Below are 15,971 nucleotides of genomic sequence, written 5' to 3'. Positions count from 1 at the left end.
TTGACCCTCTAAGAGTCCAAGTGACATAAAAAAACAGGCTCCAGGACTTCATTCAGCAAGCTGATGAGACAGCTAACTCCATTCATAGCATGATAAAGTCTTCCTTGATGAGCACAATTTAGATGTAATAAATGTTACTTCATATTGTGCAGATAATATACACGTGAATTATGGGAAACATAATTCTGTAATGAAGCTGCTCACAGCAGACAATAAAAACATGGTTAAAGCAAACTGCTGCAATCATATTTTGCATAATGCAACCAAACATGCCTCTGATGGATTGAATATTGATATTGAAATGAATTTATGGACACTTTGCAGTATCTGCAAAAAGAAGAGTGAATTAAAATCATTCTTTGATTTTCTTGAAGCAGAATGGTCTGAAATTCTTCGTCATGTTCATACTAGGTGGCTTTCTTTGACATCAGCTGTAGATAGGTTAATAAAGAACTGGTTACCTATTAAGAGTTATTTTAAGTGTCAACGACTGTCCAAAAATCTTGAAAAAACAATTCAGTGATGAGGATCCAGAAAAGGAATGTGTTGTTGAAGTATGCCTTAATTTTTTTCACAACATTGGTGCTATATTTGTTCGAGCTGCCAAATCCCTTGAAACTGCAGATCTTAGTATCATCGAATACTACAATATAATGCAATGTTTAAGTAGTGAAATTCAATAGAGGATAAAGTACAGTTTTTTTGGTAATGCCACTGAAAAGATTTTAAACGGTATGACTCCAGCCCTACAAAAAAAAAAAAAAAAAGATTAAAGATGATTTTGTTAGTTTTTACTGTTCATTATAGTACATTATACGTACATTTCCAAGAATTGTGATTTATCTGATGCAAATCCCATCCATTGTCTTGTGCCCCTAAATTTGGACAGTGAACTTTCTTTCAGGCATTTGCAAGCCATTGTTCAACAATTTAATTGATATTCTAAATGAAGACAATCTGTATAAAGAGTTTTGTAGTGCAGTGAGTGTTGTGAATATGGTGAAATCAGGAAGTACTGAACAAAAGTGGGTGAATATATTTAATTAATCAAATAACAAGAAAATCAGTGTTCCAAATCTTGGTAAATTTTTAGGCTTTGTGTTAAGTATTCCAGGATCAAATGCCCATATTGAGAGAATGTTCTCAACGATGAACAATAAATTTACAGATCAGAGAAATCAAAGTAGCTCAGAATTAATTAAATTAAAACTAATGGTAGTAATCAATTTTGATTATGATTGTAAAGAGTTTTTGCAGTTTGCACAAGGAGACAAGAAAATCAAAACTGCTGCAGCATCTGTTGATAAATATAAGTTTAATCTAAGAAGCATGGATATTTTAATTGTAAGTATAAATGTTTAAAATTATATTACATATTTTGATGTGCTATAATTTAAATTGCTATTTGTATATTTTAAATATAAACCATCCTATCAATTAATGTAGGATTCATGTCCCAAAAATTTCGCTAAAATTTGTCGTGACCCAATCTCCCTTATTTTTATGTTCAAAAGTTGGTTACCCTAATGTGGTCTGACCGTATGATTACTTTTCCCAACTGAAGGCAATGTGGCTACTTAGTCATGGACAGGTCTTCTGATCTTATAACAAGATCTAACACTCTCATAACCCAAGCCCCCCCCCGTCACATTTTCTGCTTCAAGTAATTATCTCTCAGTAAGTGTAGCAATATCATTTCCTTCCTTCTATGTGATATTTCTTCCTTCCATTCTGTTTCCGAAGTTCAACTCCCCACATAATAATTACTCGATTTGTACTAATCTTTTGGGGTATGGCTTCCACATCATCATCATCATCATCATACCTGCCATCCCCTAAAGCAACAACTAGTTTTATATTTTGTCCTATGGGTCTCAAAAGAACTCAATCTTCCCGCCTGACTCCTAATCTTGTTGGCTGCAATTCATCTGCTGTCATCAGTCGTACCTCACCCCAGTCCTGTCTACTCTATCCCTGAAAATACCAAATCCATCACATATCACATTCTATTCCTGTAACTATGTCATCTGTTGTTATCCAAGTCTCACAACGCCTAAAACGTTTTGCGAAGTTGCATTAATGCCAAAAAAACACTTCCCTCTTATTCTTGATGCTTTTTAGAATTAATGTATGGAAACTGTATCATCTCCTTAGGCTTCCAACGTCCTTTACATCCTGAAATGACCACTGTTGTTGCCTGCGAGACTAGATTCTGCATGTTTTTTTAATCACGCACTCGTTGGATTTGTGTATGCTTTCACATACTCTCGTCCCCATGAGCCCTAATTGCTTTAGTTTTCTGGCTTTGTGCTTCCACATCGTCAGTGAACAAAACTATCTCCAAACTTAACTCTGAATCCATTTAAGTGCAGTCAATCAGCATTTTAGAAAATTTTCCACCCATCAAATTCAAGTGAAAGGTCCACAAATTCTACATCCCTTCTGCACAACCTGAATTTTGATTCATTAGCTAACTTCACTCTTCTTCTCACTTCGCCTTTATCATACTGTGGCAACAGATTCAAACTTCATTCTCTCGCCTCTTCTTTTTTTCCTTCTTCCAACAACTCTTTCGCACCCTCCCTCATGCTTTCACTGCTGCGAATCCCTCAAGGGATTCGCACTAGTGAAATCGCTTTCATTAAGAATTCCCCTTATAAGAGAATCGCAGAAAATAATGATTTGCTTACAATTTCTCTTACAATTTAAATTATTATTATATATTATTATTAATATATTATTATTAATATATATTATTATTATTATATTTATAGTTATATATTATTCTTACAATTTTCTTTTTGGATTCGGATCTCTTTTTTTTTATTTATTATTATTATTTTTTTAGGATAGTTGGTAGAGCCTCTGCTACTAATGGCTCACGCAAAAATTTAAGCAAGTTTGAGTGCGGTTAGTAGTTGGAAGGGATTTCAATCGTTCGATGCTGTTGGCACACTCTCCCTCGATGAGTCTTTGGACTCCCTGGAGGTGTTACAAGAGATAATAATAATAATAATAATAATAATAATAATAATAATATTAATAATAATCTCTTGCCGTTTGTGCATCCTTTCAATTTCGCGTTCTGTCCTATGAAACACTACATGCAAGCATGCAATTTCATTTTTTCGGGTCTTCTATGTTCTCAGGAACTTCCGCCACTGCACTTTCAGTATCACCGACATTTACATTTTCCGGTCTTGTATCAATGCTTTCTACTCTACTGTCACCTAATTTATTCCCTCCGCATTCACTTTCAAAGCGTTTATTACACACACACACTCTCTCTCTCTCTCTCTCACCAATTTCGTTCTCCTTCTACATATCTTTCAAATTTCGCAACGACTACATTTCACAAGTTTTATACTGCAAAAAATCATGCAAATAGAGCTCGTCTAACGAAGACGTTGGCAGCCATTGTTCTGCTACGAATAGGTGTAATACGAACAATATACAATATACAATACTTCATTCAAGGAAAATGTAACGTTTTACTTAAGTCTAAATAATTAGACTTAAGTAAATATTTACTTAAGTCTAAGTATATATATTTATTTAAGTCTAAATAATTTAAACTTAAGTAAATATATATATATATATGAGCTTTATTATGAAATAGTGTGCTAAGATATTAAATAAAAACTTACTTTACTGACATCGTAGATTAATTTTGCCTTTCATAAATATTGTGTCAAGTTATAGAAGATTTTCACCTTCCCAGCTTCTTTATTAGACGCCCATTGCAAACTATTTCTTTCACTTACTAATAAATTAGGCTGGAAACATTACTTAAATATTTTAGCTAAGTAGCGTATTCTATGTTCACAGTATATTAGAAATTCTATTACACTTAAACACTGTTGTTGGCTACCTACGTAAACAAATATGAAGAACATCAAAAGACAAACCGCCTATATTATCATATATGGCTCACTGTTTTCAAACACAATAGAAATGATTAAAAATGTAAGCAGTCAACTGCAAATAAAAATATTTTCATTTAGCATTTATATTCTTTGTAAAAACACTCTTTGGTGGCCAGTATGGATTTGTTAAAGGAAGATCGTGTTTTAGCAACCTGTTTACTTTTTATAATAATAAAGTGACAAATGCATTGGATAACAGTGTTACATACATATTGGTATATTTAGACTTTGAAAAAGACCTTTGATAAATTGCTACATGACAAGCTGGTAATTAAATTGGAACGGGACTAAAACAGTAGATAGGTCGCTGGATTGGGGATTGGCCTGATAGGTATCAGCAAATTGTCTACGGAGGAGAGATATCCCAGAATAGGAAGGTTATTAGTGGTGTACCCCAAAGGTCTGTTCAGGGTCCATTGCAGTTTATTTTGTATGTAAATGATATTAGGAGAGGTCTGAACGGTGATATGCAGTTGTTTGCAGATGATGCAAAGTTGGGGGAGAGCAATCGGGATTAGAGCATATGTTGTGGCTTTGCAAGAGGACTTGAATACACTGGCTGAATGGGTAAATAAGTGTGGGTATCAATTCAATGTGGCAATCTGTAAGGTTTTGAAATTTGGGAAGCAGAGATGGGATGTAGAATACACAATTGGTTTAAATATCTTGGAAGAATTAGCGGAGATGAGAGATCATAGAGTGATGGTGAACAGGACCTAATACTTTGGGGGACATAGTGCTAAAATTGTGAGGACAGCACAGCAGATAATGGGAATGATGCAGAGGGCACCGATTTGTAGAATTGTAGAAAACAGAAAGTTATGGTTCCCTTGTATAAGGCTTTGATCAGGCCACATATGGATTATTATGTGGCCTGATCAAATTTGGTCACCTGATTTTTAAAAGGATGTATTTGAAAAGGTCCAGAGATGATTGAATAAAGTGGCTTCTGGACTATTGAGTATGAGGAGAGAGATTGAGAAGAAGATGAAATCTGCAGAAATTGGTTAATAGAAGTATAAGAGGGGATATGATGGAGATATATAAGCTTTTAAGAGGTTATTACAAGATTAATGTTAGGTGGTTTGCATGGAATGGGTATAGATAGGGAGAGAAATAGAGGTCATCCATGGAATCTGTATAAGGGGTGAGCAAGAAGATGAGAAGCAGGTTATTTGCATAGAGAGGTGAGGAAATTGGAATGCGTTGCCCGAGAGTGTGGTGAGCACAGGGACGGTTAAAATATTTAAGGCACAGTATGATAAACTGTGTGTGTGTGTGTGTGTGTGTATGTGTGTGTGTGTGTGTAATAGTGGGATCTCCCGCAATAAGTTTTTTGACTCCTTGGAGATTTTAATTTTGAATTTAAATTTTGAAAAGCGAGTGTTATTTTTGTTGCTTTCTGAGGCATAAATTGTCCTGAATATGTTTAACTATTTCCAATAGAAAGTGATAGATTATTCGTACGATGCATTACTTTTGAAGATTTCTCGATAAGAACACAGTGATAGTTGCATACGAGTTAAAATATTGCAAAAAATAAAGTCTTTTCGAGATTAATTTCGGACCACACTGGGGGAAAAGAGTTCTTCTTCAAGCATCTGAACATAGACTTTTCTGTGAGTAATGTATACCACAAAAAAATTATATACTTCCTCCAATACTGAAGTGAACTGGGGAAACAAAATATACCTTAGTTCAAAACAAAAATTTCGCGTGAATGTTTTTTTTTTTTTTTTAACTTTCAATAAATGGCACAGAGATATATGGGTCAGAGAATCAAAAGCCATGCTAATCCACAAAGAACACATGAGTAAAATTTGTAGATAAAAGGTAAGTATGATAAGCTTAAGAGATTGCTTGGTTCAGTGGCATGGCATGTAACACTGCAAGGGCTGGATGTTGATAGTGCATGGGTGGTGGTTAAGGAGTGTTTGCAGCAGGCAATAGCTGATTGTATACCTAGAGTCCTAATAGTAAATCAAGTAGGGGTTAAACGGATGAATAACACCATTAAGCTTGAGCTGCAAAAAAAGAAACAACTATGGAGGGAATTTAAGGAGAAAGGTGACCTGCAGGCACATGAAGGTATAAAGCACATAAAGCGAATTCCAAACAGTTTTTTCGATATGTTGCAAGTAAAAGAAAAAAATGTATATGGAAGAATGATTTTAAGGAATGCCGATGGTAAGGAGGTAACTGAATAAGTTGATATAGTGGAAGTACTGAGTGAGCACTTTGCAACAGTATATTATCCAGGTGGTGATATTGCAGGAATGAAGGAACCAACAGCTTATACGGGAATTGTGGTAATGAAGTGGAGGTGAATAGTCTATTACAAAACCTCAATGTCAATACATCTGTGGGATTGAATGGTATACCAGCTCGTGTCGTATGTGAAGCGGCTACACAATTGTCGGTGCCCTTGACCATTTTGTTTAATTTGAGTCTCGGGTCTGGGCGAGTCTTGAGGGGGTAGAAAGAGGGGAAAATAGTTCCACTGCATAAAGGGAGTTCCAAGACTGCTGTTGTAAATTACCGACCGATCAGCATATCAGGAGTCGTTGTCAAGGTCTTGGAGAGAATAATCAAGAGAAAAATACAGGATTGGATAGATGAAAATGGGATACTGTATGGGGGACAGCATGATTTTGTGAAGGGTAGATCATGCCTCAGTAACTTGCTCACGTTTTATAACACAGTGACAGTTGAACTGGATAAGGATAATGGGTTTACAGTAATACTGCTGGAATTTGCTAACGCCTCTGACAGGATACCACATAGAATTCTAATCAGTAAACTGCAGCATACGCGGATGGATATATGGTTGGTGAGATGGATAGGAAGGTAGTTGATGGAGAGATATCAGAGAGTAGTTTATTCAGGAGTAGAATCGAAAAGAAGGCCTGTGACTAGGCTGCAGGGTTCTGTTCTTGGATCACTACCGTTTAATTTGTTCATTAACGATATAGGAAAGGATCTGAGAGGAACTGTTCATTTGTTTGCTGATGATGCAAAGTTGGGTAGAGCAATAGTGAATGCACATGATGTCAGAATTTTGCAGGGTGATTTGCATAGGACTGGGCTAAGGAGAATGGATGTCAATTTAATGTGGCAAAATGTAAGGTTATGCATTTTGGGGTGAAAAGATTAGCAGCAGTAGTATACCACATTGGTGGAACTGTACTCCAGGAGATTGACGAGGCCAGGGATTTGGGAGAGTTGGTGGATGGGGAGTTGATGTTTAGGGGACACATTGCAAAAGTGGCTAAATCAAATCACTTGGTTACTGAAGAATACTTTGATGAGCAGAGACAAGCAAGTTATTGTTCCTCTGTATCAAGCCTTGATAAGATCACATCTAGACTACTGTGCCCAGATTTGGGCACAATAGTCTAGATGGCATCAATGATATTCTTGATGGGGAGGAGGTGGAGAGGATCCAGAGACGAGTGACCAAGATGATAGCAGGTCTATGGAATAAACTTTATGCGAACAGGTTGAAGATTTGTGGGTTGCAGAAATTGGTTGATAGGTGGAAGAGGGGTGATATGATTGAGACATTCAAATTACTGAAGGGTTTCTATACGATTAATTCTGAAGATATTTTTGAGAACAGGACTGGTGGTGGGAGGACTAAGAACCATCCATGGAAACTGTGCAAGAATGTTAGAGCTAGGGTTTTTACTCGGAGAGTGGTGAATGAGTGGAATAAGCTGCCAGTGTCTGTTGTGGGTGCCATGGCTGTGAATGAGTTCAAGGCGAAGTATGGTAGATACTGTGTGAATGTTGAATAGTTGTTCTTGACATGATGTTAGGGCCTCCCTCGATGAGTCTAAGGACTCCTTGGAGTTACCCATAATAATATTAATAATAATAATAATAATAATAATAATAATAATAATAATCACAATTATTTTCGAAATGTAATGCGTATGTGGTCTGAACCTATGATGAAGAGAGACTCTTTTAGTGAGAAGCAATTCTTCAAGTATTATTATTATTATTAAGCAAAATTTTGCAGGATGATTTGCATAGATTGGAGAACTGGGCTAAGTTTTGTTAGCATTAAAATAATTCATGCTAACAAAACGTAAATGTATAATACATTTTAGCAGAGTGTTTGCGAACAGTTATATAGCGAGGATCCGACTACACTGGTGATGAAATATGATACTTTTTGAAGCAATCTGTCCTCCTTTGCACACTATTATCAATACACTTTTTAGGCACTATTCTTTAGATATAATTTTAAAGTTTATTTCTCTGCCTACGATATGACAATATTCCTATAGTACAGGATAATAGCATACAAGATGACAGTATTTCTGACATTTCCAAATCATTATAATAATTCATTTTTATCAAAAAATTGTCTTCAGATACCTTGTTATTTTATTGAAACATGTCTTTGGGAGTGACTATGAGAAGAGATTACGTACAGTGAAATACTTAATAAGCTGTGGAATTTCTGCTTGCTTCAATTGAAACGAATTTTGTTTTCTTGTAGAATGATCATGGTATATCACAAATATTATGGATAATCATATTTCGGAAGATACTTGATTTGTTTGAATGATTTACACATCTGTTTTTATAAGCAGGGAAAATTACTTTATTCAACTCCTCAGAATATTGCAGTTATGATACATTGTAAACTGTAACCAAATTAATACAATATTTCGAACAGATTCATGCTGTCATCTGTAAAGAATCCTCGTTTCATTTCTCCAGATCAGATAAAGTTAATTTATCGATAGCTGGTTTTGTCTACTTATCGATCCAAAGAAAGTACTGTCTTTTTTTCTTACGTCATAATAGGAAAGAAAATTTTCCAATGAGGTGCCTTCCTATTTCACAGCACGAAAGAGTCTCAGTGGAAACCAGTTCTAAAATATCAAATAAATCAGCTAACCCGTTTTATTCCCTTATACGCGGAACGTGTTGCTGATTTGTTGGGTGAAGCATAAATACTTTTCATATTCCCCTTTGTCTGAAGGGGGGGGGGTTCTTTGAGTGGAGAGTTATTGAGCGTTAAGCTTGCCCTGGAACGGCAGTGAGATTAGCTGTGTCCAGCTGAGCATAGAATTGACTTGGATCTTTTGAGTTTGTAGAATTCTGCTTCATTGTAGTCTGAATGATTGTTCGTCTTGATGCTAGGTCATGGAGAAGGGATGTGATGTAGGGAATGTTGATATCTCTGTGAATCTGGGAGTTTCTAATGAACCATGCGTCATCCAGAATCATTCTCAGGCATTTGTTCAGTATTCGCTGCAGCTTTTGAATATTTGTATTCGAGGTGTGGCTCCATCCAGGAGATGCGTAAGTGATGACTGGATGTATTACCATCTTGTATATGAGTAGTTTGTTCTGGGTATCCAGTTTACTTCTTCTGTTGATCATGGGATAGAGCTGAGCGATTGCTTTGGATGTCTTCGAGCTTATGTGTTTTATATAATTGGTGAATTGGAGTTTTTGTCAAGCATAACACCGAGGTATTTGACTTCGCTCTGCCATGGGATCTTGATCTGAAACTTTTTTTGGTGAACAGGATGGCTGAACTCTTCAGTGGGTTTGTTTGGATCCTCCAGTCCATCAGTCATTTCTCCAATGTGTGAATACTATTTTAGAGTCTTTTGATAGCTAGTTTGTGTCTGAGAGATCTTGCTAATAAAGCGTATCATCCGCATATAATGGTGTGATTGTTGAACTTGGATTTTGAGGAATATCCGCTATGTAGATAGAAAACAGCAGTGGAGTCAAAAGAGAACCTGTGGCACACCTGCCAGGATCTTGCGTCTGGTTGATACGGTTTCATTTATTTTTACTTGCATGAATCTGTCTTTAAGATAACTATCTATGATTTTTATTAGATTAGTTGGCATGCCAAATTTGACGAGTGTGTAGAGAAGACCTTGGTGCCACACCTTGTCAAAAGCCTTTGCAGCGTCTGTAAAGACTGCAGCAGTGTGGAGGTTCCAGTTGAAACTTGTGGTGATAAATTCAACCAGTCGGTGTATCTGATGTGTGGTGCTATGGTTTTTTCTGAATTCGAATTGCTCATTAGGGATAATACCTAGCTTATCTGTTGCTGATTGCAGCCTTATAAGGATGACTTTTTCTGCAACCTTACCTAGGCTGGACAGTAGGCTGATAGGTCTGTCGCTTTCGGGGAGCTGAGGGTTTCTTCCAATCTTTTTGATTGGTGTAATGTCAGTCGTTTTCCGTGCTAGGGGAAAATATTTGAATCTGAGGATAGCATTGATAATATTGACTAGGTGCAAAATGGCTTTTCTGGGAGTAGTTTGATTGTGTTTGTGATCTGTCTGAACCTGGAGCTTTGTTGTTATTGAAGTGGGTTATGATTTTTATAAGTTCTGCTGGAGAGGTGGGTGTGATGGGTTCTGCCTTCTCCTTTTGTTGTGTTATGACCTGCCTGACTCTGTGGTGAATCTTGTAGATTAGATTGATGTTTAAATTCTCATAAGAGGGGTTACACTGAGTTTCCAAATTGTCAACCAAAGCTTCTGCTTTTTCTTGGTCAGTGTGAGCTGCTCCTTTCGTGGTCTGAATTAGGAGTATGAGTTGCCTTTCAGTGTGGAGGGTTCTCAAGAATTTCAGATGGAGTTATCCCCTGAGTTCAGATAGTTCAGTTTGGTTTCCCATTCTTGATTTCGATGTTTTTGTAGAGCTTCCCAGACTGTCTAGCTACCATTGATGAGTTGAGTTACGTGTAGTTAAATAAGGTATGGCCTTTGGAGTCGATTGACAAACTGAACCAGGCCATATGTTTGGAGTTTAGGTCTCCTGCTGTAATTATGGAATCCGTGGAGCTGAGGAGGGAGTCTAAGTCTGCTGTCAATAGTGGAATACTGGGAGGATTTTACGCTGCATAGATTTTGAGTTTGCCTGCGTTATTAGTGTGCACCTTCACACCCGTCACTTCAAGGTTTAGAGTATGGGGGGTTGGTCAGCGATTTGTGGCTTAAATAATTTTTGAAAAAAATAGCTGTGCTGTTTCCACTAGAGTTAAGTCTGTCTGCCCTATATAAAATATAACCTTTTAGTTTTGGGTTTTTTGATGGTCTGAGGTAGGATTCACTGATCAAGATTATGTCTGGATTGTATCTTTTTGCAAATTCTTGGAGCTCGAGAATTTTATTTGTTAAGCCATTGGCATTTCATGCTGTTACCATGAGAGAATTTGGTTTAAATTTTTTAAACATTATAGATAACTGTTAATATCGATTGGGTTTCTAGATAGAATCTTTTTCTGGAGGATAGTGAGGTGCTTGCTTTGCTGAATTCATGCAGCATTGTTGCAAGTGACGAGGTTAAAGCTGATGTGAGATTAGAGCTTGTTCACTCTTGCGATGAAGGAGTCTGGGTTCTTACTGCTTCTGCATATGATTTTGGACATGGATGAAGGTCGAATGCCTTCCTGTGTTGCCGAATGTGAGGTATTATGATCTGGAGGGCAATCTGTTTCGCTGTCTGTTTACTTGGAGGAGCGTTGTTAGTTCTTGTTGAGCTATGGATGGAAAAGGCATCCCTTGTAATTAAAGGGATGTGGTCCTCTACAATTGGAACAGCAGGCAGGTGTGGATCTGGGCTTGGTGCAGGAGTTAGTTTGGTGACCCTCACTGCATTTTAGGCATCTGTAGGCAGCTCTGCACAGTTTTTGGGCATGCCCAAACCTCTGGCATCTGTGGCACTGCCCTGCCGATGCCTTCTTCCTTAGAGGTTTGGTTGTAATTTTAAGCTCACAAATGTTGGTAACTTCATAGATTCTTTTTTGTGTGTTAGAGATTTCGACCAACACCAGTGGCATTGGCGTTTTATCTGACCTCAACATTCTACTGATTTTGATTGGAGTCAATCCTTGATTGATGAGGTCAGCTTGATCACGGCTGATGAGGTCAGCTGTGATCACTTCAGTTGTGATGCTCTCAGCCACTCCTCTTAGAACTACTTTTAAGTTCTAAGAGGAGTGGCTGAGGAGTTTAAATTGCCCTTCCACACCTTTGCGCTAGCAAAGGTGTGGAAGGGCAATTTAGAGTTGTCCAGCATTTTCGTCATCATGCGATAATCTGTGACAGTGGTAGGGTGAATCTTTACACCCTCTTCAGTATTTCTTGCCCAGGAGAAATCGATATTTTGTTCTCTTAGGGATCTTGAGACTGAGGTCCATTTATGTTTATCTCGAAGGATAACTGGAAGGACCTTTTCTTTTCTATCTTGGGTGATCTGATTTTGTTGAGTTGTTACATCATCTTCCATTCCACCTTCCAATGTTCTGCATCTTTTATTAGATTGTTCCTCATGTGAACAATCGAACTGTCGTGGAGTCTTTGTAGGTGGAACAGGTGTAATGTCCTCTTCGATGTCCAAATCATCATCTTCAGTGTCATTTACTTGAGTGAAGAGATTCAAACAACCAGGATAGTCTGTTTCAAATTTCTTTAGGATGAATTTGAGAATGTCAAGTGACATATCTTTGTTTAACTGTTGAATGGCATCCTTGATATCTTTTACATTCTCCACTCTTGTGTACAATGAGGGATGAAATATTTATAATGGCGAAGAGAACGGGCTAGGGCCGGAAAATTGTATCAAAAGTCAACGTCTTCCTTGTGTTCCGCTATCAAAGAAGATTCACAATATCTAAAACTCACTAATCACCACTGAAATCAAAAACATTCTTCGCAACAACAACCATCGTGTCGGTATTCATCTTCTGCCATCTTGGAATCCATTTGCCCATTATTTGAATGGATAAGGTTATATCACATCGAGATCTGCTGCTGTTGCCCCCTAACATCTTCATGTATTTTGAAAAGTTGAGCAATGCAAGTACAATTTTTCGATATTCGCTTATCTTATTGCATGTAACACATATAACATAGTATATATCTCTCCCTTTATCATCACCCAACCTTTGATGATTCCACTACTTAAATACTTCAGTCACTTTTTTTCTCTCTCGAGAAGAAATTGGGAAATGAAAGTACAGTGTATCTTAAAGAAAGATGACTCAACTAGCGGAATAGTTAAATGTGTGATGGGAGAGAGATCACTGTATAGAGTTAAGAGATATGTAGAAGATAAGTGGATATCAAACCTACACATTACTCGACATTTCAGAATACATGAAAGTATCAAGATAAAGCAGCAGATCTCGATATGATATAACGGTATCCATTCAAGTAATGCATAAGCTGACCATATTTTGATTTTCCCAAACCAGGATGCTTCTATATGACAAATATATTAATATTGACTTTTAACTTTAAATTAATTGGCATAGGCCTGTGTAGCTCAGTGGAAGTGGTGCTTGCATCCTCTGCGCTTGGTTGCTTGAAGTCAGACTTAAGTTCAAGTCTAGTCTCCGACTGGAGGAACTTTTTCTAAGCCTTTCTTCGACCACTTCCCGAGTTAGTCGATCTCTGGCACAGGCAAACGGGTTTTTCCTCCCGGAAACTCAGGTTTTTCATCCCATAAACTCAAGAAAATCGACCGCAGTACCCACATGATGTCAGACAGTAACATATCTTGTTAGGGTTAGGTACCAAGAGATGGCAGCACTTGTTTGCCAGCCTCTTCATCGGTGGCTGCTATAATTAGTGATAGACACGGGCCAGCTATCTCTGATTGGCTACCGGTGGAGACTGAACTGCCCACTCAGTATCCAAAAAGCTAGATAGGGTTAAAAGGCCTCGCCTACTCCCTATAAGGGAATAAAAGGCATTAGCTGATTTTTTTTTTTTGATTAATTGGCATCAAAATAATTGTACATTTAAGCACAGTTCTTCTAAGAAAAGCAAACAAAACAAGTTGACTGTTAACTTAAAAAAAATTAAAAGTATTTTATTAATTATGTATGTTTTAAATGTCTACTTTTCTTTTTGGAATAAAACTGTTAAACTTTAAAAATAGTTTTTAGTCTATGAATGTTGAGATTAATGATTATTTTAAACAATGTAATATTTTCATCCACTGTCTTTATTCCTTCTGAGCTGTAGTATACCACTTGAATCACTACTAGAATGGACAAAGTATTGTAAACACGCACGACGCTATATCATGGACATGTGATTTGCACACCTGTATAGATTCTGCATGCACATAGTTTCATAGTAGTGTCTAGCTACAATTGAAGTGGCCTTGATGCAGATCAATTACGCATATTGTAAAGTTTAGTGCAGCATCATTATTTTTATACTTTATTTGTTTTTCTATTTTTATTTCCCTCCCACTCGTGATAATGTACAATAGCAATAGCAACAATATGTAATATTATTTTCCAGGGACAATTCACAAATCGGCTAGGACACAGGAACAGGACTTTCAAACCAGGGCAGGCCCGGTCAAATCGGCTTAGTAATGCACAAATAATTAAGTCCTTGAATCAGTAATGTTAAGTTCATTCACATTACTCAATATTATTAATCATTCTCATTAACTTTTTTCTAATTTCGTTTCCTTCATTTCGTTTTCACTTCTGCTTTTCTGATGTACCTTCTAACACTTGTTCATAGGTAGTTTCTGTACAGGATAGAGAATTCAAATGAGTATAGGCAATAAAAACCAGTTAGGATTAGGAACATATGATTATGACCCATGTTGGTTGTTCTCGTTCACGTTTATTTCAAATCACATTATAAAATCAAAAGGAACTGAGCTTGCGTTAAGTAGTAATCTGATTTATGGCATTAAATTGCATTCATGTGCAGATGGGTTCTTCTACAAGCGATTTTCTTGAGTTTACGGGTCGAAAATCAGTTTCCAGGAGAAAAATCCCACTTGCCCATGCCAGAGTTCAACTAACTCGAAAACTGGTTGACAAAAGGCTTATAAAAAGTTCCTCCAGTCAACGATTAGACTTGAACTTACGTCTATCTTTAGGCAGCTTAGTGCAGAGGATGCAAGCATCTTCCACTGAGTTACATAGGCTTTATTAATTTCATGTTATTTATAATTTTTATTAGTTCTTTTTCTACATATATTGTGTTAGAATTACATATCTAAAACTTTGTTGTTCATCAATTCATATCAGAAATATTAAGTGATAAATTATGATGTCAGCCTGTTGTTTCCCAAATTTTTGCATTCTTATCCTCTGTGCTGGGCCGCATGAAGACAGACTTATTATTATTATTATTATGTGTGACACCTCCAGGGAGTCCAAAGACTCATTGAGGGAGAATGTGCCAACACCATCGAACGATTGGACTCCTTCTAACTACTAACCGTGCTCAAACCTGCTTAACGTTTTGCGAGCCATTAGTAGCAGAGGCTCTACCAATTGACCAACCTAGTTCGAGTCTAGTCGCCCACTAGAGGAACTTTTTCTAAGCCTTTCTTCGAGCAGTTCCCTAGTTAGTCGATCTCTGGCACAGGCAAGTGGATTTTTTTTCTCCCAGAAATTGGGTTTTTCACCCCATAAGCTCAAGAAAATTGTAGAACCCACATTGTTCCAGATAGCAACATATCCTTTTAGGGTTAGGTACCAAGGGATGGCAGCACTTGCTGGTTTCTTCATCGGTGGCTGCCTATAATTAGTGATAGACGTAGGTCAGCTATCTCTGATTGGCTACTGGTAGAGACTAAACTGCCCGCCAAGTCTCCAAAAAAAAAAAAGATAGATAGGGTTTAAAGGCCTTGCCTACTCCCTATAAGGGAATAAAAGGCATTAGTTTAATATTATTTCTTATGGACAGACCTGCTTTATTCAGTTGTTCTAGGCTGTTCATATGATCTCATCCCTCCACCTCATTCTGTAGAGGGTGTCGTTTTCTTTCTCTCTCTCTCTGTGTGTGTGTGTGTGTGGGTGGGTTGGTGGGAATCCAGTATGGACTGTCCCTCTAGCATCTTTCATCTGGACCACATTGCCAGCCCAGTTCTACTGTAATTGCTTGACTTTTTTGAATAACAGATTTTTTTTATCTTTGTAATGTATGAATATTTTGCCTAGTGTGCCTTTTTTAGATTCCTAACATCCTTTCCATTGCTTGAAGGCATACTTTAATTTTTTGTTATTTTAAT

At 37.1% G+C, this 15,971-nt stretch overlaps 1 protein-coding gene across 1 annotated transcript in view; it reads right to left on the bottom strand.

Annotated features, from left to right (window-relative positions):
* LOC150108342 (dynein regulatory complex subunit 11-like) overlaps positions 1-3,658 on the bottom strand; it is a 286,902-nt gene extending 283,244 nt beyond the window's left edge. Inside the window, exon 1 of the mRNA XM_090390448.1 lies at positions 3,648-3,658. Coding sequence (XP_090246574.1) covers positions 3,648-3,658 — 11 coding nt within the window. The remainder of the gene's footprint in view (positions 1-3,647) is intronic.
* Between the last annotated feature and the right edge of the window lie 12,313 nt (positions 3,659-15,971).

This window comes from Typopeltis vanoorti, chromosome 3, assembly GCF_054136105.1.
Source record: "Typopeltis vanoorti isolate ZY-2024b chromosome 3, IOZ_Tvanoo_1.0, whole genome shotgun sequence".
Classification (NCBI taxonomy): domain Eukaryota; kingdom Metazoa; phylum Arthropoda; class Arachnida; order Uropygi; family Thelyphonidae; genus Typopeltis; species Typopeltis vanoorti.
Note: the sequence above shows the minus strand (reverse complement) of the source record. Positions and strands in the feature narration are given on the sequence as shown.